Source organism: Labrus bergylta, chromosome 5 (assembly GCF_963930695.1).
Source record: "Labrus bergylta chromosome 5, fLabBer1.1, whole genome shotgun sequence".
Lineage (NCBI taxonomy): Eukaryota > Metazoa > Chordata > Actinopteri > Labriformes > Labridae > Labrus > Labrus bergylta.
In genome coordinates this window covers 19,953,921-19,979,991 of record NC_089199.1, presented here as the reverse complement: position 1 = coordinate 19,979,991, position 26,071 = coordinate 19,953,921, and the positions used below count along the sequence as shown (strand labels likewise).

The following is a 26,071-nucleotide window of genomic DNA, read 5'->3' as shown; positions in this document are numbered from 1 at the left end:
AGTTGTCTCTAAATTAAAGCTTTGTTTGCTTTCCTTTCGATACTAAAGTTCATTGAATTGTAATTGTTTATCTTGAGTCATGAGAATGAAACTGCATTTTCTTTTATTAATATCCTGACCATAAAATACAGGATATGAGCTAAAACTGATGTTTGAAGAAGAGGACGTCCAACACTCGTACACACACTGCTTATTGAAGACAGAATACGATGCTTTTAATGTATTTATTTAATCATTTATCAGTTATTCTTCCTTTTTATCTTCATTCTATTTTTAGAACGTATCTCCCTCTTCCTCGTTATGTTGTTATTGTTCTCATCTTGTTGACTTTTTAACTTGTCTTTTTAGCTTGCATTTAATGCGTTTAGAGTGCTTCCTGTTGTATCGTTCTCATTCCCTGACATTTACGTTTATATTATCTTTGTCCTGACTGTTGATGTCGGTTCCGTTGTTGTCCTGAGTTTTTCTTTGTCCGTCAACGCACTTTGTAAACATTTGTTTTTAAAAGGTGCTATATGAATAAAGTTATTATTGTTATTATTATTATCTTAAATTATAAGTTCTTAAGTGGAGTCTTGGGATCCTCAGTTGTCCTTAAAACAGTCTAGCGGCTGCCAACCATTTGATTATTTTTCCAAATATTTCTTGCACTGGTAGCAATGTATAGTCCAGTATCAGCTTCTCATTTTCTGACAAGCCTTAAAAAAGAAAAGGAAAAAAAGATGGATATACCGTGCATATTTGGCATCCACTGAAATGCTTTGTTGACTTCTTAAGTCCCTCCATGCTGACACTCAGAACCTACGAGCTGACTGGCATGTATTGGTTTTCAATTCATTTGTGTTTCAACGTTGTCCCAGATGCCACTGTTGGCTTCAATAAACGCCAAACAATATCCACAACCAGTCCCTTTCCAGCTCACTGTTTGTAACGAAACACCCAGATGGCAGATTCAAATCAAAACGTCACTGGCCTTCAAATGAGTTTCATATATTTCCATCTCTGAGTGCATTTTTAAATAAGCATGCACTTTCTGTTATTAAACTTCTAAAGGAAGGCAAAATGTGAGAAAGGAAATCCTGTAAGAAAATTCTGTCAACTGGGGTTCATGTGTCGAATTTATGTCAATGACGGAGTCGTCGACGAGAAGAACCACAGGTGAAGGAGGGTTCTGACAGAGGGGTTTAAGTTTTGACATCTGGTTTATTTTATATTATTGATAACAATAAAATGATCAAGGTTCTTGATTGATTGATTTATTGAGTGATAGAACTTAATGGTCAGACATGGTCTGAAATTTGTCTGGCATCACAGCTGCTCCATTTGCGACATAAAAATGAAGACAAGATTTGACATCTCTTTATAAACTGTTAATATATTTATAAGGATATTGGAGTGTCTGTTATATATATATATAAGGCAGACCTTAGTGAGTCCTGACTGACAAACACAGATCTGATTACTGCAGAAAACTTTAAGAGGAAGAGCCAAAGTGAACATTTCATCACTTCATTTCCTTTTTATTTGTATTATTACGACCAGCCTGCCTGCACTTAAAACAAACTGCACCAGACTCCACAGCTGTAAAAAATAAAATAAAAACTCTTGGGTCAGCTAAATGTCTTCATATACTTCTTTTTGTGCCTGAGCTGCTCAGCCAGCGTTACAGTTGTACTGATTGTGTGGTACACTGCATGACTCTTTGGAGTCTGGTAAGGGTTTTATACTGAACAGGGGCTTGTAGAAAGACCACTACCAACAGCTGTGACCGACTTTCAAACAACCAGGGGGGACTCACGCTGGGAATATCCCAGCACAGTGTCAGTGTACCCCAGTGAAGGAGAGCAGGACAAACAATGCTGTAAAAGTGTCTAAAAATACCCAGGAGGGAAATCACCTTTAACGTAATAAATCAGGTTCAATGGCTTTATTGTAAATGGCCGTGTGGAGGTCTGGGAAACGACCAGGAAACTGTTTACTACAGCTACAGTCTCAGTGAAAATCGCTGACAAAGCGAGAAACATGAGTGGACAGACAAAACAACTTCTGAAATATAAAACTGTACTTAAAAACACACCGACATCATTTGGAAATCCACAAAAAGACATTCAATAGTTCCAACAGATGAACACTTTCTTATCACATGAATAAAATAGGACATAAAAAACACTTAACTTAAAGAGGAAAGTACTCTCATTCCACATGCGGTTCATTAAATTGTGCAAGCTCGACTAGAGATGATTAATGAATGAAAAGCTACGAGATTATGAACTACAAAGTCCATTAATGATCCTCTACAATAAAAGACAGGACAGAGGGACAAGATGAAGATGCAAACGCTCTCTTCAGAGCACGGTGAAGATGAGGGGGAGTGCAGGGTTATACAGCTAAGGTGGGATGGGATCATTTAGGGACGATCCCCCATCATGCCATGCAGGTCTGCAGAGAGGTGAATGTTACCTGGATGGGCCTGAATCCTCCCTTGAGTATTGAAAGCAGGAAAGAGAGAAAAGCCAATGGGAGACTGGACTCGAGAGAGAGAGACTGAAGCCTCAATACAAAATCATACAGATAATCTTTCACAAATATGCAACAAGGTGGGAATTCCTTTCGACCAGACTGATTACCTGTCCCACACGTCTCTGATGTAAGAATAAAATAATAGAAAAGAACTTCAGAACAAGGTTTGGTTTGGATCATAAAGCGGACAGCTGAGGGGCTTACATGTCGCTGTATGCAGACCTGAGCCAGGCCAGGTTAATTTACGGTATATTGCCTGTCATAAAAAGTGTGCTCATATTATGACATGATTTTTTGATTCTGTGGCCTTTCCACTATTTATAGCCAGCCAAGAGGACACACTCGAGTGTAAAACTCAGATTAATCAAGTTAGTTACACAGTGAACCGCTCTCTGGAGGATGGAACAACAGTTGTTTGTTTTTGTGGTCAATGTAACTTCTGCTACTTTGACCTTAAAGTTCAAACCCTGATACATGAACAAGAGCAGTGTTTCAAAGCTTTCTTTAAAAGGCAGTTAGAAGGATAAGTGGAGGAAAACAAAAAACAAAGAATAAATAAAGATGATCCTTGTTTGATGACTGACTTATGTTTTAGCCAAATTAATTTTTTTTGATCTCTTTGCAGCCTTTACTGTGAATCGAGTGCATTTCAGAGGGACAATGGCTGTTTTCTCTAATGGAATAAAAGGCCTTCTGTTCTGCTTCATCTGCTTCCCAACTCCACTTCCGTGGTGGCACAAGAGATCCCAGCGCCAGTTTGTGACAGCCAGAGCATGCACTTATGTGTGTGTTTGTGTTTGTGTACACAGGACACCAAAGTCTGCAAACACACCCAACACACTTTGACACAGTGCTATTAATAGTCTGGTCAAGATTTGTCCAAACAGAAGCTTCCAGAGGGCGAAGATGTCGGATGACAATTTGCGCAGACTGAATCTTGAGGACTTTTTTGGGTGTGAATGACACATCGGTGTTGAAAGACGACGGCTACATGATCCATTACAATGTCCGTCAACAAGCAGAAGGATAACAGGAAGTCATATGGGCTGAATTTCAGCACCCAGACTCCCTGCATTCACAAGGTTTACACAAACAGCGTAATAAATACTTCACTGCCAGACATGAACACTCACATTGACATGCCCTTCATAGTTTGATGTCAACTACCTTAAAAAGAACCAGAGTGAGTCTATTTAAGAAAATACACTTGCATGCTTGATCGGTGCCATAAAACGTTTGGCTAGAAACCTCTGGTAGAAACGTTGTGATCTAAGAACGGTTTTTGTTGCATTGAGTAAATGTGCAATATATTTTTTTCTTGTAGCTGCAGGACAATCCAGAAACAGCTACAAGAAAAAAAGATATTGCACATTTACTCCATGCTGCATGTATAACTACAGTTCTTTATACACAATATATCCTTCAAAGTTAGCTGGATTTGTTCCTTGTCTTCTACACTTAGGTAAATGATACTTCTGTCTCAACAATTAAGGAGATACATTTGATTATCTCTACAATATAATCAAACCACACATTGAACAAACAACAAATATCCACTCCCAGTTTGTTAGGCAAACATCCAGTCAAATAAGGAACACTGAAAGTCATTGCCTTGGATCCTATAACAGTACTACTGGAGCATTGAAGTATCCTGCAGCAGTAACCAGCAATGTAGGCACAAAATACCTCATTAAACATAATGAGCTTCCCACATGTCATTCTCCACTCTCTATCTCCTTGATTTCTGACTCTATCCACTGTCATATCGCTAAATAAAGGCATTAAAAGCCCAACAATAAACCTAAAAAAAGAACCATAACAAAGACAAAGGACATAAGGATTCATCCTGAGCAAGAAACAGTTACTTTTTCTGCTTAGTGGCCAAACTGCGGGCACCCACAAGCCTTTATCTAAACCTGATGAAAGATAATCAAATACTCATTCAATTCCTTGAAAGAACTAAGAAAGATCTCACATTTAAAATTAACTTGAATAGGGCAACTCGTTGGAAAACAGCTCTGTGCACCCAGCTGGATATTTTAAATAAAATCGGCATGCTAAGAAAAATTCTTGGATAATTAAAACCTCTTTCACTGTCGGCTTTCAAAATCATAGAGACTTTTTTTAAGGAACAGCTGACGCCCCACAAACAGTCCTTTTGCCAGCAGGTACCAGCAAACTGCTTTGATGATGATGATGAGAGAGAGAGAGAGAGAGAGAGAGAGAGGGAGCAGGAGGGACGTTCAGCGGGGGTAAATTACCTGATGGTGGGTTGGTCGAGGGCCCGTAGCAAACTGGCGGGGGAGGGAGGAGAGGTCCAGCAAGGAGATTTGAAGCAGTGATGGCAAAGCAGGGGAGAAAAGAAAAGAGCAGAAGAGAGACACGGAGATAAGACGAGCGATGAAGGTAGATGCTTGAAAAATCAACAAAGCTTTTAAAGACACATGGCACACAATGCAGCTCTCAGCCACGGGTCAAAATGTGCATCTGTGTATCAGCTGTATGATGAGTTAACTGTAGCAGGGAAATATGATATGATCACTTTTTGTAAAGCCCGTTAAAAAAAAAAAAAAAAAAAAAAAAAACACTTCAACAACAACAATAAAAGACACAAAGCAAGCCATAAACATGATAAGGTTATCAGTGAGGTATGTTAGTACACCTAAAAACAACAAGATTAACATACAAGATACAAATTAAGATATATTTGTTTATAGATTTAATTAACATACAAATTAAGATATGTTTGTTTGTGTGTGCGTGTATGTGTACATGCTGATAAAAGTCTGGGTTTGTTTCCTTTGAACATGGGTGCTGGGCAGACACCAGGTCAGATGAATTAATAATGGTTATTAGCTGTGTTTGAACATAGACTACAGGTGAAGTTAATGTGATATTTGGGATATCTCTCATTCATTCATGTATTAATTTATTTAGATTCTCATTATCCAAAGCAAAGGAAGCCACTACTCTCCTTCCACACTTGGCTGAACAATTTGAAGCAGTCCATTGATGTTTCAACGAGATATCTAGGTGGCTTATTCAAATGTATATGCCTTTAGCTTCAGGAGATTTCCCCTTTTGATCATTTCTCCTTTCTTTCCCCAGAGCACTCGCGTCATTTAGAGCTGATGTGTGCGCTTACTCTAATACGCAGAGGAAACTGTATGGAGACATCACTTCACCAGGGGAACCACTAGGGATATATCTACACCCCATGGATACTGAGAAAGGAATACATGTTATAATACTGCTCAATATGTTATATCTTATCACGGGATTCGACATTTCTGAATACCCTGACCAGTTGAATCTGCTTTGAGCTGATTGGCTGTTGAGGTGTGCGACATCACAGGCTAAGCAGGGCTAATATTTTTAATAATAGGGAACACAGTAAACCACTGGAAAACTGTTTTGGAGGCAAGAATAAAAATAGCAGAGGGAAACTCACCGGGCGACTTTGTTGCTGTGCATTCATTGCCTGCGTCTGTGCAGAATACACTAAAGGGGCGGAGCCAGCATTTTGCCCTGGGTTGTAGGGAGACTGTAAGAGGAAGAAATAAAAAAGATGGACAGAGGAGAAGAGAGTTCATTACATAAAGACCAGAAACTGCTGCAATCAATCACCAGTTATTTCATTAAGACATTCAAAGACAAACTGCATAACAATACAACAGACATCAACTTACTCTGGATGCTGCTAGGAGAAAACGTTTAGGATTGGGGTTTAGGTACTGCGAAGATAATTAGTATCCTCAAGGACAGTAAATCCTGTATTTCGTATTCTTCATCTCCCGTGCAGTGGAGCCTGACAGAGGTGGGTTTAAGCAGATCTGCTTACTCTGCTTCCAGCTGCTTCTGGTTTGGCTGTGATAATTTAAGTTAGAGCTGGCTGATGGCGCTATCTATAGAAGGCTTGTGAGAGACGAGAGCTGCTTCGGGGTGAGGCAGCGGGCCAGCAGGCCGTAACGGTGAAGAGGAAGAACCAGATTCCTCGTAAGCAGAGTCACATACTTTCAGAGAGGCTGAGTCACAGAGGAAACATGATTCTGTTAGAGAGCAGCGAGGCAGCGGGGATGACAGCATCACAACAGCAGCGGACTCACCGCCCGACAGTGAAGTTTTCTTCATGATTGAGAGTATTAAGTAGATTAAGCCATCTGACTGCATTTATGTAGGATTGATCCCAGTAAAACTGTGTCACCAGAGGTTGTAACTAAACCTCAGTTTACACATGATTAAATCTTCGTCACATCATGCTCAGCTCTATTTGTCAGCCGGATTACATAAAAACTACTGGCCGGATTTTCATGAAATTAGATGCAACGGTGAAACATGGGTCAAGAAAGAACAAAGTAGATTTTGGGATCAGGATCAGGGCCGGACTCCAGAAGAAACAGAAGTCCTTTCTATATAATCACGTTGTAGTAATTGACTGATGCTCAAAATCAGACTGTAAGTAAAAATGCTTTTAGCTTCTCTGCTGCATTCACATTTTAACACTTTGAAACATACATTAAAACTTCACACGCACTCAATGATTCCTTGAGATTCGAATAAAGGTTGAATAAATTAATGAATAAATGTTTGATCATTCTGGTAGTACACATGATTTTTCACCTCTTTACTCCTCTTTTAATTTAAATATTTCCCACTTGTACTTTTTACCAGAGCCATGACTCTGAGCACATGTGTCTTACCATGACTGACAAAGATTTACAACATAAGTAATTGTTGTCAGCTGAGACCTCACATGTCAAGCTCCAACATGAAGAGAGAGAAAAAAACAAACCTACACACTCTAAAGTAGACTGAGCACATGATCATCTATCATGACCTCATGGTGACATAACTTTGGCAGTTGACATACTGTCATGGGATTCCTGTGGGTTCATTTAGACATATTGTTGTTCTACTTCAGTCCAACATTTTGCAGCTGAACAGAAGCTCTGAAAAAAACAAAAGAGCTCTTGCATCCTCATGTTGTACATCCGGATACTATCTCTCTCTTTACATTCCTTGATCGTGGTTTGCTCCACCGCCTCACAGAAACAATGCTCTGTGTTTAAACATATGTTCTCTCACCGATCATTTAGGATTGTTCCAGGTGTTCTACTTTCCTACCATAGTCCTCAAGTCTCATACTTCTGAATGTATGTCCTTATCGTAAGCCGTGCAATAGATCTTAGATCCGCAACAAAGCCAGGATATACGGTTAAGCTCCATTTTGCCTGATGCATGCTGGGACATGCCCCCTCCTGACCCTCATCAGGATTAAACAAACACAGTATACATAATACAGTAGATGCATATCTGGTTGAGAGAGTTTTCAAATAGAATTATGAAACAGTTTGAATCAAATGTACATTTGAATTCACTGAACATTACAGTCATTCAAACATGACTCAAAGATGAATCAGAAAAGAGAAAGTAAACAAGTAAAAGGAGTGACGTAAGAACAGAGGAATATTACTGGTTAGGAACAGGCGACATGAGCAGATTTTATGTTTGTAATAAGCATATAAAATATTATTTTATGTATTTATTTAAATTAAGGTATTCAAATTTATTAAAAGGTAGAATCAAGCTCTCTCGGGTGTTAGGTATAACACAATACATTTTATTTAAATATATGTCAAACATTTCATTGAAACATGTAAACAAAATGATCTCTATGTGTTATTGTGATAACATCTCATTGTGAAATGCTTTCGTGTTGAACTGTCGCCCAGCCCTAACACAAGTGGTACAAAGCATGCAGACAGATGGACAGATCAAACATGAATACGCAGAGAGGATGACGGCGGACACAGTGACAAACTCACCCCTCCGCCTGTCTCCCAGCCCTTAGGGTAGCGATATGGGGAAGCTGTGGGTAATGATACCTGAGAAAGCGTTGCGGGGTGAGCATGACCGGGCGGTGTGCCCGCCAAGCCAGGATGTCCCTTTGTGATGTCATGAGCAGTGTAAGGAGGGCCAGCATGCCTGGGTACCTGCATCACATAAAAACAGAGAGTGTCAGACTTGTGCACACACAGACACATACACACAGACACACACTACAAGGGAACAGTGGTGGCAGGATTCTACAGGTCATTAGTCTTCCCTCCTGCTGGGGAATGTAAATTAAGCGCTCAAGCTGTAGGATTAGCCCCTGAATGTGTGTAGAGGTGAAGACCTGGACTGTGCATGGGTGTTGATGGGGTTAGCGCAGCCCGACTCTGGCCTCTTCTGCTGGGCCCAACTCTGCTGTGCAACGATGTCTAGTTGTCATATGGCAAAACTAGGTCAAGTAATCATGTTTCTCATCGTGCTCTTCTGAGACGGATAGGGTGCACCTGGTAAAATAGATACAACTCACTCTGAGTCATGCTAAACAGACGTGGTAAATATGGGCCAATGCACGGTTTGGGAAATGCCAGCCGAGGCGGCAGCCAGCAGGAGAATGGATGCAATTTGACTCAGCTTAGTCTGTGGTGTGGCAGGATGGGCCTTGGCTGCAGCAGCAGTGGGGCTGGCACCACTGAGGGTGCTGCTTGCTGCTGCAGCAGGCCTGACACAGCAGGGACAGAGACAGGATACTGCAGGACGAGAAGCAGGAGAAATGGACCCATTGCAGTCCTGCCTCTGCAACCCCTCTGTTACTACCTCCAAAGACGGTACAGAGAGGGGATCACTTCATCCCACAAATACGTCGCCGCGTCATTCATAATGAAGGCGAAACATCACAGAGATGTAAATATTGCACCTTGAAACGTCAGTCTAAATAGGGCTGTACTTACATTCAGAAATGCACACACACAGAGCTGCTGCGCCTTGCCGTCCACACCGTTTTAAACTAATCAAGTTCTAACGCTGTTACTACCTCTGACGCCTGCACAACGGTGCAACAAGGCCAAAATTTAGGTAATGTTGTTTCATCTTTTTTTAAAACGAGAGCCTAAATGAGAGGTTGTTTTAGAAAAAGTTATGTGAGAAAATCAAACCCAAACAGTGAAGTGCGAGCAAAGAGTGTAACGTAAATCAAAGCTAGAAAAATCATCAATGTTTTCCCATCACGTTTGCTTTTTGTAAAAAACACCAAAGGGAGAAAATTCATGTGAAAAAACCTGACGCTCAGGAGGTTAATAAGAGTCTAATTTCAGTGTACTGAGCCAAGCCATTCAATAAAGGCAACTACCGGTTTATCACATCCATCCAGAGCTCAACAACATATGTAGCTCTTAAGAACAAAATTAATTTAACATTCTCAAGTTAAGGAATTAGAATCAGTTTCAGGAATTAAGAATTGTATCAGAATGCCTGAGACTCGTTTTCTCTCTCTACACAACCGAGCCATTAAGGCTTTTACAGCTTTGTATGCACAGCTAACATATCCAAATTTCATTACATATAAATCTAGCATCGTCTACAGGCAGCAATCTGTACCGCCTCTATTCTAACTATCCCCGCTGCATCTTTCCATCTCCTCTGTGTGGCCCACTTCCCTCAGATGACCTGGGATAAAACAACTAATCTAGCTGCTGTTGCCAGGGGAGGAGCCTGCGCTGCTTCAGGCGAGTGACTGATTCTGAGGACATACAGAGTGATGGGGTGGGGGAGGGGAGGCTGTATAGGAGCTTTACATGAGGCGAGGGGATTGAAACAAGAGTGTAAAGACCCTCATATCCAGCGCACGGAACAAGTGTTTCAAGCTGTGTGCATGTGTGCATGGTGTATTTCCACAAGTGTCGTCATTGTTGCCTTGGAAGAAATTTCAGAGCTAGAAAATCTTGTAAAAACTGACGGTGATGCCAGCACTGTAGTTTTGCTGTGGATACACAGTGTTGGAGCTGTGCAGTCTTATCTTCAAATACACAAAGACTTTTATTGTGCAACGAGCTGCTGTCTAGTGTACCTCCACTTTACAGGAGTTTTATCATCACTGGAAAACATCCTCTATGTGCTGTCAAATAAACAAAGCTGTGATTTTCTCTTTAGTGTGCTGCTATGCTTGTAAAAGCTCAAGATTAAAAAAATAAAAACATATGCGACAATATTTTCCACAATTGACCGCTCTAATGTAAGCTTTACAGCACTGAAGATGTCTCAGCCGAAGCCTCAAGTTGTGTTTGTCAGCTCAGTTCATAGAAAAATCCATAAAATGTACAGTGAATAAGAAAATCTATATTCTCTCCTCATGATTCCTGCAGTAAACATTATTTTACAAGATGTATCACAATGGATATAGAGATATCCACGCCTGTAACGGTAGGATCATTACTAATTGGTATCTTCAAAGGCTACAAAGGCCTCTGACAAACCGCTGGCCTCCAGGTAATTGTACATTCTGCTAATCAGAGTAGATCAGTGCAGTAGAGCAAATCGGAGTCCTCAACATGTAATGCTGTACAGCCGAATGCCCACTTGCAACGGGTGGCATGTCAGGCGAGTATCCTCAGACGAGAGCAGAGGTGCCATGTCAGGTTTGTTTTTGTCTTGGGGGAGAAAGGGTGCGGCAGGTCACTGAGGACAAAACCATTACTAACACCCCTGGGTTCATCCAACGACAGCAAATGAAACATGTCTACCTGAAGCCCCCCTAACTCACATGACGGTGCCCCCCCCCCAGCAGGTTGAAATAAAACAACATGAATCATGTGAGTGTTATTATAAAGGATCTGGTGCAGGAAATGTTAATTAACTCCTGAAGGAGAGAGTGAATGGCAGAGGTCCCCTGAGGTGATGAATCTCCACAGCAGACCTCTCATGGTCAGATCGCAGCGCTGTGGCTTAACAAGCAGGCTTTCATCTTTTTGCAGTAAAAAAAAAAAACCCTCAAACGCATGTTTACTGTGCCTATAAAGAGCCGCTGTACAGATTTGTTTACACTCTAAAAAAAAGAAGAAGCATTTCTTAAAGCCAAAAAAACCCTCATTACATGCACAAATATAAAATAAAGAATTCGAGGGGTGAATGGTTTTATAGGTACTACAAACCGTTATGGCCAATTTGAGCAGAAAATACACTCATTTCCAAGTTTCCTACAAACACTTGAGGGGGTGATATTTTTATCAAGGGTTATATGCTTAGAAATAATACAGCAATAGCTGTTGCACTCCAGAGGACACGTACCACAGGAGGCTGTATTTAGCATTGTAGCATAAAGCTGACATCATAATCAGAGCGTTATTATAGGTATGTTTCAATAAATGAGTTTGAATGCACATTTTTAAAAACTGTGAGCTGTATGGAAACTGTTAGATCTTGTAAAGCTTTTTCAACAGGGCAAAACAATGATTTACACCCACTGGAGGTCTTTAATACTTTTTTTCCTAAAAGTAATGGATGTGCTTCAGTTGATCTAGAAAAGCATTTGATTAATAAGTCATGATATAGCAAACTAATATTTACATGCCAGATCACACTAATGATCAGCTGACCATTGCTGCATGCATAAGAATCATTTGCATTCATGTTTCTCCTCGTCCAGTCGGCAAATAAACAATTCAAACTTGTGCAACAGAAACTCATTCTTGAGGACATCTCTGCATTCTTCTCCTGTACATGGTTGCAATCTCTTCTTCTACTGTGTTGGGATGGTTAATTACTTGAAATGTACTTATTTTGAAAATCAGGGCTAATACCGCTACAAACGTTTCAAAATAAATCAGCCGACTGCCAATTCTGATACCGTATTTTTCCATCACTTCAAAAAAAAAAAAAAAAAATTGTTGCCATTTTTCTAATGACGTACAAGATAGGACGCATTTTAAATTGTTGTTTGTAATCCCTCTTCTTGAATTATCACTTGAGCATGTCTCACAAATTGCAAGTCGCTTATCTTACCCAGAGACGGTGTGAGACTCCCACACTGGTTGACCATGAAAGAAAATCAGTTTGTCCAAGACATGACCTCCTCCGGCCCAATAAGAAAAACACCTATCTGAATCAGCAGATAGGTTTACTAAACCAGCATTAGGTGCTAACATCGATATTGGAAAATACCAAAGTTCAACTGAATCATCGGTGCATCCCTATTAAGTACAGCTACACCGTCTATTCTGCAAACTTCAGACAAAATGAACCTTAGAGGTGGGCCAAGTTCATTTCTCTATGAAAACAAGATGAATAATTATGTATACAGTTATATACATATTTAAACCTTGAATCAACACCTTTCTAAAACAGAAAATAGAATATTTGTCCATAAGGGCACATTAGTTTAAATTAAACCAGATGTACTTAATAATCTGGCAACTGGATGTTTTTTGTTAAAGTCCTATATTATGGTATGTAATTCAAACTGTGCTTCAGAAATGTTTGTGTTTATTCTGTATCTATAGTGTGCATTTCCTATACATGCACTGCAGCAAACAGGTGGAAATGTCTGTCAGAGGGGCAGTGTGCACACAGTGACTCACGCTGTATACTGCAGTAACTCCAGGCTGTGTGGGGAAGATCCTCTCGTCCAGTGATTGCTGAACCCGTGGGATTCTGGAGAGACGTGCATTAAGGTAAACTAAACACAAACACAGAGCAGGAAGCTTTTCATGCTGAATAAGATAAAAGCAGCAGGTAGCAGTTATTAATGTAGGAGACACAGCTCAGTCTAAATCTGGCTGATTAAACATCGTAATGGGACTTGATTTAGTGTTTCAATTCCTGTCAGCAAACTCTGACATAACTGTACTGAAATGACTTCCATTCTGCGCTTCTATGATTTTATGCAACACATTCAGCTGCTTCACATCCAAAGGGTTTTCCTCTAACCCCCAAAGATCACATAGTTGGATTTCAAGGATCCCCCAGCCGCCCCCCCCCCTCCCCCGTGTCTGAAATGCCCCATCTCTAAAAGTACACTATGTACCTTCAGCCTTTTTGCAAGTGTTAAAGGGAAAAGCTGAAATGGATTTCTGGACCACTTCAGGCAAGGGCACCAACAGAGCAGAGGATCATACAACTATAAAAAGGAACGAGGAAGATACAAAATCTCTTTGCTCATGCTAAAGGTGAAAAAAAAATGAAAAAAAAGAAGTCTTCTCACAATATTTGTAAAAAGCTTAGACACCCCAGGCTTTATAAAAAACTGCTGGCACAGACAGCAGAGCAGAAGATATCTTTCTGTAAGGCTTTAGACAATACTAGAATAATAAGACTCACTCTGGAGACAACATAAAAGAAGAAAGAAAAAAACAAACGAGGGAACGCGTGATCGCTACATGAAAGAGGGAAGCCCTGTGGTTAGTAACCTGCTCAGGCAGTTGTCTGTGACATACAGGCTCACACACTGATGGTCACATGGTTTATGGGAAGCCCAACGTCTGGCTCTCTTCCTCTCAGCCAGATCACGCCTCCTTTTTTCCCTTGAGGGCCGGGATGTACAAGAAAAGAAGCATTTTGTCCAACTTGTTGTCAAACCACGGTGGGTGAAAGTTGTTCCGGTTAAACGCAAAAGCGGGATGAAAGCTTGCACAAAAGAGAGATATCAGTGCACATTTTCTTGGTAGAAATTCACTGTGGCTCTGTTGTCTACATGAAAGGGGCCACAAATAGTTGTGTCAAAACAAAAATAAAAAAAAGAGGAGAAAGAAGCAGGTTTGAGTAACAGATTGCTGGTTTAGATAATAATGGTAGAAGGTGTCAGTAAAGCCTATGTTGCATTCTCCCCCCCCCCAAAATTATCCAACCATCAAACAAGCTCTTCTTGCCGTGTAAAGTGACCCCTAAAGCCTTTCTTTTTTATGCTGCTTATGCCCACAGGGGACCGTCATCTCTCTTGGCCCCCTGCCCGCATCGCTACTCAACAAAACAAGGGGGAGTGAGGGAGATAAGGAAAGAAAAGATTCATTTAACACACAAAGTAGCGCTGTGATTGAAAAGGGAGAAGCACAGCAGGAAGCATAATCTGTTTCATTGTCGGGGAGTTCGGAAAAACAACACGTCCACCCTCCCACAGTATACATGCACACAGACATTAGGAGTAATTAGAGGCACACACACAAACCGAAACTTCCAAGGCAGGTGAGGGGAGGAACTATTAAACTGTGCGGGGGCAGCACAGTGTTATAGATTTGTATAATTGGTTATGATTAGGGATGTGACAACACCACCATTTTAAACTTAGATTTTGAACTAGTAAAAATAAAACTACATCGAGAGCTCTTTCAATACTACAGCAACCGAAATAGAAGTTCGATGCACCCAATGTTGGATTATATTTCATGTATTTAAACAAAAGTTGCAAGCAACTCCTGCACAGTGTCTACACTGCACAAATAGTGTATGTTGCCAAATGGATTTTACACGGTGCTCTCTCTTGGTTGCAGCAGCTTTGGGTTGAAAATATGAGAAAGGATCTGAAGTTTTTTTTTATTCAGTACTTGTCAATACCTTTGATTGACATTTCCTCACAGAGACAGGAAATGTTGGGGAGAGAGAGCAGGGGACGACATGGCAGCAAAGGGCCGAGGTCGGAATTCGAACCCACAGCCGCTGCAACGAGGATCACAGTCTCTGTGAATGGGGCGTGCAACATAATCACTCGGCTATCGACGCTCCTGATTGTCTACATTTTTTTAAACATGGGGGTGGTAGTGGATCAAAAATGTTGACAACTGGGGCGCCGGTAGCCTAGTTGTTTGGCCGTGCGTCACAGCTACAGAGGCTATAGTTCTCCAAGCAGGTCTAATCAGTTTAGTTCTATCACTTTTCAGTGGTTCTTTGGGGCTTTTCTGTGGCGCACAAATCCAAGGCAACAAAACGCTACATTGGTGAGAAAAGTTCAGCTGCAAATATTCCTTGACCCAGTTTTGTCGGGTGACTTACAGACTGATACAGGAGGGGAGTGGAGGGGAAGGGGAGGTTACCCAACAGAGAGTAACAGAGAGGCAACTTGATCTGTCTGCTCTACATGACCACTGGTCGGCGGGGGTCAAACTGTGTGAGGGACTCTAAACATAAAGAAAAGCTGCGATATGTACACAGGTGGAATCAGGGCTGAGCATGACCAAGCCATAGGTGTAACTCCAATTCAAAATCGACTGTATCAAGGGCAGGAGAGCTACAATCGGGATAAAAGAGACATTTAAAATCGTCCAGCAATTCAGCAAAATTATTAAAACATGAAATGATTTCAATGTTTTAGAAAAGTGTTGGATAACAGGAGTTTTTAAATCCTAACTGACTCAATAACTCGAGTTGCGACAAGCATGTAACTGATACCACACATAACTTGTTTCAATCGTGCACACACTATGAGATTTGAAAGCGACAGAGAATGCGGTCTTGCAGGGAAGCAGATGTAAACACAACATGGACGTATGCAGTGTAACAACTAATGTTGGTAATAGTTTGCTGTGAGAAAAAAAGATAAGCTTAACGAGCCTGGATGAGAAATATTTGGTCAACACTTTTTAGCTCCAATAGGAGGTGAGATTTTAACTGTCGGTTTAATTCTCTGTCAACAGTTCGCCTTAAAGACCATGATATTTACTGTTGCTTAGAAATGCAGTCAGCTGCTCCATCTCCTTTTAGACTTCTGTCTCATTGGATATTGTGGAGATATAATCATCAAGTTATTAAAACATAAATATCAAACCTGCAAGAGTCTAAGAAAGGTCACAAAATAAATCCGTAAAACACCTCAAATGACAAGATGATCTTGGCAAACATCAGTACTGACCAAACTTTTCCTCCGCTTCAAACCGCCCTAAACCCAACATGCAGTTTAGTCTCTCTGAAGTCCAGCGCCTGTGGTCATCGTAGATTTGTGTTATACCACAAGCTAGCAGGAATTCTGTTTGAACATCTGTGCCACATTGCCTTTAGCAAGCTTTTTATACCACATTGTTTGTTCATTGATGAACAAAAATCTATCCAAAGAAACATTTAGTTTCTGACAACCTGTGGTAAAATTTCACTATGATACAAAAGATTCTTCAATCTTTTGGCGACAATCTCTGTATAGATTTGATATGCATGGGGTTGTATTAGTCTCTTACTTGTTTTTTGTAGTTACAAGATTAGCTCCTGATGATAATATTCCGTTGCTCTGATTAAAAGCTTTAAAAAAAATACTCACATCCAGGGTCCTAAATTAACAACCGCCAAGCAACAAATGCAGGTATATTTTCCCTTTGGCGAGTACATTTCAGGGCTATCTGCCACATTGCGAGTAACGGTTTGTACAATAGTTGTCATGTACCAGTAAGCAGAATTTAAGGCGTGTTTGGTGTAGCTGCAGCTTTATTCTCCAGCTCCTCCGTCTGCAGGTCAGAGTGTCATGGGGGCGCACGACCACACCAACATACACTGATGCACACACACACACACACGGGGACAACAACCACCACCACATGCTAGTGTCCTTTAACGTAACAAATATGTGATCCGTACAGACTAAGTCCTATGTTTGAAAACGCATGTGATCCGGTCAAACAGTCAGCTTGACTTTTCTGTATATGAAGCAAAAACACAATTTATTATTTTGGCCTGTTAAAAGATTCTCCATCTGTGATTTTTTTCATCTACCCACCTCCTTTGCCGGTGAGTCAAAAAGTTAATTTTGCATCCTACTCACATCCATAACCAGGTGACAACACTCAGCAAACTAATGTCCTCCTGAGGGTTAGGGTAAACTCACATACATGTCAAACTCCTTCATATAGAGGGCAAAGTCAGCAGATGGGTGCAGTCCCTCTTCAATTGAGCCCTACTGCGTGTATCAGGCTCAAGCATGAAGTGGCTGCTGCACTAATTAGACATTATTCATTAGAGTTCTATTAATTTTCTGCTTGAGCAGAGAGGGCAAGCACAATGTCAACGTAAAGACTACCAGCAGGGATATAACTCCGGGGAATAGCAGTGTCAGTGTGTGGCTGAAAAATTACCTGCTGCCACATCCCACTGTACAGTATTAAACCAACAGAGTGATTCTTATTTGACCTCCATAAGGACTAAGTAGAAACACAGTGCAGCTGACATCAGGTCAACAATTCGTTTTCAGATTGCTTTTTAAATTTAAAAAATAATTTGGATTCATACTATCTGCTATGCTTTCCCTCATACTTTTTCTGGACACAGAGCAAGGAGGATGTGGGTACAGGGCACAATCCGTAGTAGACGGATAGTAGGGAATTTAATATCATGTGTTTTCAAAAGAGCGCCGTTGACATCGACAGCGCCTTTCTGAAAAATTTAAACATTTTCAACAAGTAGTGCTCGGAGCGGCTGCACAGAAAGGAAGAGTGCTCAGAAAGAAGACGCCGGGCGCTGCTTCTTTCTACAGGCATCCGCCTGCTGCTGCAAACGCTCTGTCCTCATTGAAAACATTTTTTTAAAAGACACCGCAGTCAGAAAATAACACTAGGTGAACACAGGGCCTTATGGAGGATTGAGGGTACGTGATCCCCAATTAGCTACACTTTGAGTATGTAAGCTACTCGACCTCAGCAGACATCTGACGACAGCAAGCCATAGTTCTCTTATGACTTTGTGAGCACGACAAACAGCTCCCATTGCACACAGGGTCCATATCGCTGAAACAAGACAAGGCTGCCATGTAGTTTATGGTTGATACGGTAAAACACGGTTCTAAATCAAGGCTGCCACCACAGCCTAAGACAACTGTTCAATTATTTATGTCTAAAGGGATCATAAAGTAGCTTCAGACACTCCTCCTTGACCTCTGACCCCACAGTGACCCATTAGCCTTAATAAGAAGGGAAAAGCCGCTGCGGCTCCTGCTTCATCATTAGCTTACAGTAAATCCACTAATGTGCTGAGTGTGTGCGAGGGAGTGCAATGCAGGAGGAAACACCACCTTATAGTTAGCAGGGGTGCGATCAGGAGAATGAATCAGCTCAATAAACTGTTACCTGCTATTCATGATTAAATGAATAGTCCCGAATGAATCACAAGAAATATCCAAGAATAAGAGGAGGGAAAGGGTCAGCAAGGCTTTTTTTTTTTTTTTTTTTAAGCTAACTTGGCTTTTCTGAAGATATATAAAACCTCATTTACATGACTGCACTGTAATGAAATAACAACTAACCACAGCCAAAATTCTTATGTCACCTAAAATATGTCATATGCCATGTCTCCTTGAATGACTCTACAGGCTACCTGGAAATCTCAGTGCAGTGTGTTCAGAGTGGAGGCGCAGGAAGTGAGAGGAGACACAGCCCAGATGGTGCAGACACAAACCCTCCTTCTCCCTGCTGGCCCACTGTCCACTCTAACACACACACACACATATAAACACACACACTCACGCTGTTGGATAAAAACAGAGAGCATAGAGCTCTCCCTGCCTGCTGCTGAGGCGGCTTTTTTTCACGACAGTATTAACGATGGGTGGCAGGTTCAACTCGCAGAAAGAAAGGAATAATAATAATTTCAACACACAATTTTTTTTTTTAATAAAGGAAACAGATAGTCAATATGCAATTCTTCGTGACAATGTAAACACTTAAAATAATATGTATTTTGGGGGGATAAATAAAATTGATTTTTAACTGATTTGTGAATAATATCTCGTACTTTCACTTTTTGGTAAATCCACATCCAAGTCGCCCCTCTCTTTGGAGTCGATCACTAAATTATCAAGACAGAGAGGATCCAGCCGTTATTATTGAAACCCCAATCCTTCCGAGAGTACTGTCTAAATGACGTCTTTCTTTGTGTGTTTGTTTAAATGTTTGTTTGGGTCCACATTAGCTTCAGCATAAACTAGAAGCTAGTCTTCATGTTATCCACAGTTACACTGTTTTACACATTCACATTGTATATCAAAACACACCAACATTACACAACATACAGTGCACCTACAGTGACTAAAAGATGACATTTTTAGATTAAGCTCAAATGTGTGAGAAAGCAGCACTATACTGGATCACCATGTGGTGCTGCAGAGGTGACCTGATCTAAAAACATTTTACTCCTGAGGTAAGAATTAAACTACTTTCACTTTGATTTTACATTGAAGACAACTCGTGAATCCAATAGTAATCATTCTCTGGAAACACAGTTGCAATATGATCTTATTCCAAATATTGCCCAAGTGGCTAAGTGAAGATAATTTTGTTTCAAACCTGAGAAAAATAAACATGGCCCAAAGAGTGAGGGCTGTTAAGGTCAAGTCTGCTTGTGCCAGACCAAAACATGGCATGCTGTAAACCCCTTCACAATAAGTCTACAGTATTTCTACAGGTTGTTTGAGGACAAACATTTGAGTAGCTATAGCACAGCACTATAGTCTGTTTACTGAGCATCTTTAAAATGCTGCAAAACTGTGTTAAGACATGAGAAAATGTTGTTGTTATGTACTCAGAACCCATAGTGGAAACAGCCTTGTCTCCTATTTTTGCAATGGCAGCTATCTGTGTTAAAACTTTAGAAACACCTACTTGAAAAAATATTAATTAGTTTGACGGAAATGCATAATGACTTGTGCTGTTGAACTGTGTGAGTCAGACGCAGATGATAAATTCTATGAGCCAAATTGCACCGACCAAGAAATGAAGAATTTGCCTGTGGGACCTTATATAGAGGGAGTAGAAACTCAGGCCAGCAGTCAGAAGCAGCTGCCAGGAATACATCACCAGCAGGTTACTGGTTTATGTTGAACACACCGGTACCACTGAACTTAGCCAGCAGTCTGAACCATGAAACTCACGCAGCTGAAAGGAGAAAACACTCGCCAGGACCATTTAGGCAAGAGAAGCCAACAGTGAACAAACAAACAGCAAGCAATAACTCATCTACAGTATGAAATGTTTGCTTTTCAGATTCAATTTGGCATAAAAGAGCCTGTTTAAACAGAGGACTGAAATAACCATCCAACACAAGAAACACAAGGGAACAGCGACAACTGACCGATACGGTTGCTCAACTTGACTCGCATAGCTTTGTGATTTGCTTATATTAAATGCAACATTTGACTTGTACATTTATCTAAGAAGAAATTCTTGTCTGACACAAACACTGAAACACCAACAGCAAAAAAATGAAGCATTACTTGCTAACAATTTGAATATTCTCAACTCCACGGTCGACCTTACAGAATCATGTGTGGGTGGGATACATCTCCCAACACGAGTTCACTGTAAGATACAGGAAGAACAGCTGAAAGAGATGAGGCCAAAATCAGAAATTGTTTGCTTTCCAACATTTTCTGGGAGTATTATTGACAGTAAATAAGTGACTTCATTCGAGATGGAGAATATAAGGCATCCACAATGATGTGTAAATGTCATTTTTTGCATATTGCACTGGAGGAGCACCAACAGTGTGCAGTAATGTCTTCTTCCAACAGGCCACTCCCTCTCTGGGAAGAACAGTTCTGCTGGCTCATAACAACTCAGCAGTTTATTTATAACATCCCACAGTGAGTATGCTCAGGAGAATATCTTCTCATGCGGGCAACACACACCTGTCCTGTAAATAAATACAGGACTGCTGTGCTGTGTGAACGTCCAGCTGGGTACATACATGCATCACATGGTTACTTATTTCAAAGCTTGTGATGGCTGTGACTGCTTGTCTTTCTTGCAGGGTACAGTGAAGATCCCTGCTTTTATTGTGAAATGGTGGCCTTTTTTTGTCCAAACAAATACGTTGGGACAATGAAGTGTGAAAAAAAATTGCAAAGTTGGTGTGAGCGATACAATAAAAAAGGGATGAGCCTCTTCAAAGAGAAAGTACTGTAGCATGAAAGCTGAGGGTCCTGGAGGGGGACGCTGATGGAGACGGGCAGAGGGAAAAAGGGGGGAGAAGCCCTGAGTTTTCTCAGCTGGGCCGGCATGGGTGAGGGGAGGCTGTGGGGGGATGGAAGGAAATGAGAGAGGGCTGAGGCAGGCTGGGTGACCTGGGCCTTTGTTGGCAGATGGTGGGAAGCGCCACCTTGGCCTCTCGCTCTGAATGCTAAGCAGTGCTGCTATTGTCTGGCAAGTGCAGCAGCAGCAGACGCATGCGCCGGGTGTTTCTCTGGCAACCAGGAACAGAAACAAACTGCCCCCCCCCCCCACCCCCCACCCCCAACTCCTCATCTTCCTCCCAGCCTTGCACACACACACCCCACCCCACTTCTATGAACGCCTGTACATTTAGAACTCCACAAAACGCACATGCTAACATCCACCAAGAGGGAATTCCCATGCACAAGGAGCCCAGGCCAGACGGAGCGTAACATGCTCCCACACTCCTGACCTCAGAGGTCCACAGAGAATGAGAGGTCAGACAAGTGGCGACACTCAAGAGGGTCTGATTCATATAGATGTGAAATTCAAATGCATAGCAGTCTAGTGCATAGCCGTCTAAACCAGGGTCCAGGGACCATCAGGGGGACATTTGAAATTGTACTTGAGGTCCCCGGATAAATCAGACTAGTGTCACTTTCCTGCAAATTCACTCACTTGATGTTAGAACAATTTATCCTTCTGTTGACTCCCACCTACCGCACATATTGTTATGCAATGGAAGAACTAGGATTTATTGTGTGAATGTTGCATTAGATTTGATTGCAGGTACATTTTCAAGGTGACCCTAATAAATTGCCACAGGATTGGCGTATCATCCAAGTGTGTCTAATATTCACGCTACCCCATGTGAAACAAGTTGGAGCTGTGATTTTGAAACTATCTGGTGAAACATAGTGGTTTGGTTACTATTGGCAAAGAAATATCAAACAGTTATTTAAATCTAATTTTAGTAACTTACATTGCCATGAAACCCAACACGATATGCATGCATCACATTACTTTTTAAATGAAACCAAAACAACAGGTGCATAACGAACAGTTTCACTTCCAACGGTCCATGTGACATCCATATCAAAATACTAGTTTTTGTGCAATCTGAGGAAAGGAGATAACACTTTCCTCATAAATGATATATATACGATACATCTTTGCAAGTTAAGTATTTAAAATAGTGATAGTATTTTTGATGTATCATCACATTTGGTACCGTTTTCAAAAAGTGGAATATTTTCATAATGAAACTTGTGACCTACATCCTGAATATTTTAGCAAAAAGGAGGTAAATAAAGTACCAGCCCCTGCACTAGTACATGCCTTTTTACCACAATTTGTTCCTTCGTCAGGGGATCAATATCTCCGACATTATCAAGAGAGGTCAGTAAGCCCATGAAATGTTGAAATCAGACAGATGGCTTTAAGATATGTTAAAGCTAAGCTAAAGCTAAGCAAGAGGGATAACAACAAACCAAAGAACAAAATACAACAATCATGACAAAGAGGTTAAAGTCTCCTAAAAATACAAATATTTAGCATTACCTATTATAACCAATGGATACCTTATACTAAGCAACTAGAACTCAACTAGAAGGCAAAGAGGATCGTACAGCTGAAAGTAGGTTAAGCAAATTCAACACTCATTTGATAAGCATTGGGAGCCAACAGAGGACATGGTACAACAGATAAAAGAGACCATTATAATCTGGGGTGTCTTTGATTTACTCATCTAGCTCACAGACAACCTCAAAACATGACCACAGATGCTGCCAGCCAGCTACAGTCCCAAGCTAGTTACTGCCCCATACAGATGTCAAAATCACAGGGCGGCTATGACCGTAGGTGGCAGGAAATCAGGTCGAGACATCACACCTCAAAGCTAAGCCAAGAGAGAAGCTGTCAGATCAAAAAACACCCATCACTCTGTGCCAGCTGCAGCCAGGAGATGTCAGACTAATCACCTCTCACACACTACTGCCACCACGCTGTAAATAAAACAGGAGGTGACATAACCACAGTGACTTCACTCCCTGGAATGTAGGGTAGTGGAATGCATGTCTACATCTCTGTAAATGCAAAGGTAAAGGTGTGTCTGAGGTGACAGTACAAACGTACAAACAATAATTGCACCACAAACGCATTTTTATAAAAAGTGAGTTATCAACATGTTTGACAGAGAAAGCATTCACATAACCATAGCTATATCTTCCTTCTTAATATCAAATTATACCGGTTTTCACCCTGAAAGATCACCTGCCAAGGTATTACCTGACATGTCAAGGTGCATAGTTGAAGGAGCAGCGTTCAAAAGCTAGCTGATGTCATGTGAAGTAGGTCAGGAGGGGCTTTTCCCACCAACCAGGCCTTAAAACAGGCCTACGTCAGCCCCTTTATTAATGGTGCATTTATGTGCTCCTTAGGATGGTCGTTCTTTCAGCTGCAGCGTGTCTTTAAGGTGTAATATGTTAACACTTCAGGCGTTTAAAAAAAATGTGTATGGTTGCTGATGACCATACTTGGTAGCTTATTACTTTACTTATCACGTTAATCACTTGTCACTCTATCTTGTCATTCTCTGCAAATACTGTCTCAATCCCCCCTCCCCCCAGTTAACTTCATCATTCATTTTGTACTGTATACACCCACCTGTTTTTATTTTCATTTATCTTATCTATTCTGTTGAATGTGTATTTTTGAGCTTTCTTGTCTGCGCTGCTGTAACGGGATCAATAAAGTATTATCCTATCCTACAAATGAGACATAAGATAATTAAATGAAGCAATAAAAAAAGTGTTTGACCTTTAAGCTTACATTACTTTAGTCGACCATTAACAGAATCAGCTTTATTTGCCAGGTATGCTCACTGTTCAAGCACTACAGTATAACATTACATATGAACCATAAACACAACACAAGCAAAGCCTAACATTGCACAAGACTGAAATAAGACAACAGTGTAGATGTGTTCATTTAAATGGGGGTAGAGTAATATGAAGGCTGTCCTATTCTTCTGACTTTCCCAAAGGGGGGTTGTTTAAGTTTCCAGTGGAAAACTATGTTGTTAACACCACATGAAAGCAGGATAAAGTCACAAGTCAAAAGGATGAAGCTTTTGCTGCTCTGCGACGCAGCGTCCACTGACTTGTGCCACAGATTGCTATCTTTCACTTTAGCTAGCTGGGCTAATTGCACCTGGCGGAGCTAACAAGCGAACAAAGCCGGTAACCGGGGATTTGGAGGAGAAAAAAAGCCCGGTAGCCCTACACGGTTGGATGTTTCTGCAATAAAAGCTTAATATCACCTCATTTTGTTGTTTATTAATGCATAATTCAAGTGGCGTTGTTTTATTTACGCCCGGTAGCTCACGTCAAGCTGACATTTCCGTTAGCTTTGACACCCGGCTTTCAGAATGCTAATGTTAGCATCCTGAGCTAGCAAGGTTTGTCCCCTCCCCTCCGCAGCTCCCTCCAAACGAAAACCAAAGCATCCCCCCCCACCCCGCATCCAACCCCGAAGTAATTAAAACAACCAGGTGTGTGTGTTTAAGTGTCACAGGTGATGAGAGTGAAATGCATGAATACAACAACAAAAAAAAAGAATAAATCACCGTGATTACCAGAGTGAAAGGATACTGAGGTGTCGGTACGGAGCCGGGCTGAGGGACTGTGGGGGCTCCCGGCGGCAGAGAGACGGAGGTCAGGGTAGCCCGCAGCTGGCTCGACGGAGAGGGGCCACTTCCAGGTCCGCTCACTGCGACGACAGCGGCGGGTTTGGGAACCACTTTCGGTGGCAAACTCATCGCAAAAAAAACAATAATAAAAAAAAAAAAACAATACCTCCTTTTAAATACTGAGACAAACAGCGTCTAGCTCGCAAACATGGAGCAAAGCCTCGCAGATTCTTGGAAGCAGCAGGCCCCAAAATCCCCCTTTTTAACGAACCGGGATAACGAAAGCTCGAATAGCAACACAATCGTCTTTTTTCTTTTATCATGGAAAGTCGCTGTTCGGATCAGCGGTGCTGTTCATGGGGACGGTGGGAGGTTTAGCCTCCCCTCGGCCCGTCCGGAACCTCCTGCTGGATCCGGCTAGGTTTCGTTTCTGTGGAAAAAATAAATAATCGCCACAGATTCTTCAACCTCTTCTCGGCGATCTACCTCGTCTCGTCGTCAAGTGTGTTATTTGTCATTTTTTTTCCCTCACAGAGATGAGAGACTTCGCCAACATGGCGTTGCGGCCGCTTCCAGCAGTCCGGGCAGGACAGATGATTCGGCAATTCTCGGCCGGTTACGGAATCGCTCGGCTAATCAAGTAACCCACAATCACAAGATACATGGACACCGCGGAGTTCACGTTTCCTCGTCGTGTGAGAAATTACTGAATTTGCCCCTTTATGCTGATACTTTTTTTTTTTTTTGTAAGCATAAAATATTTGACTTTTTACTACATTTTTTTCCCCTTTTTCAAACAAGAACATAATGTTAAAAATAAAAACTAACATGAAATGCCTCACATTAAAAAATAAATAAGTTAGTTGAATTACTGTATGTATATCAAGTTGCACTATTGTTCTTAGCTATTTTCATTTAATTATTAGCAAATCTTATTCTTAAAATCGTATAGTAACAAATTTGCACAGATAGTTCACGACCTACTCTGCACCAGCTCCAGCATCAGAGCATCGTCCTTTGTCATTAGCGCCACCTACCGTTCTTCTTGGTTTACGCACCTACAAGGGAGCAAAATTATTATTGCCACCGGTACATCACTGTTATTGAAATAATGGGTGGGATGAGAGTGTGAAATCACTTGGGACAT

The 26,071-nt window shown here is 41.2% G+C and overlaps 1 protein-coding gene across 16 annotated transcripts in view; it reads right to left on the bottom strand.

Annotated features, from left to right (window-relative positions):
- The window catches only part of eif4g3a (eukaryotic translation initiation factor 4 gamma, 3a), a 57,047-nt gene extending 31,526 nt beyond the window's left edge, over positions 1-25,521 (bottom strand). For 5 of the 16 annotated variants that reach the window (XM_020643393.3, XM_029279232.2, XM_029279231.2 and 2 more), the window contains exons 1-6: positions 24,887-25,521; positions 12,924-12,996; positions 8,346-8,513; positions 5,972-6,064; positions 4,782-4,814; positions 2,461-2,481 (exon numbers count right to left, since the gene is read on the bottom strand). In XM_020643393.3, coding sequence (XP_020499049.2) covers positions 2,461-2,481; positions 4,782-4,814; positions 5,972-6,064; positions 8,346-8,513; positions 12,924-12,996; positions 24,887-25,053 — 555 coding nt within the window. In that variant the 5' untranslated portion in view covers positions 25,054-25,521. Of the gene's footprint in view, positions 1-2,460; positions 2,482-4,781; positions 4,815-5,971; positions 6,065-8,345; positions 8,514-12,923; positions 12,997-24,870 lie in introns of all 16 variants that reach the window. The other 11 variants (XM_029279230.2, XM_020643404.3, XM_065955088.1 and 8 more) reach the window with 6 other exon arrangements.
- Between the last annotated feature and the right edge of the window lie 550 nt (positions 25,522-26,071).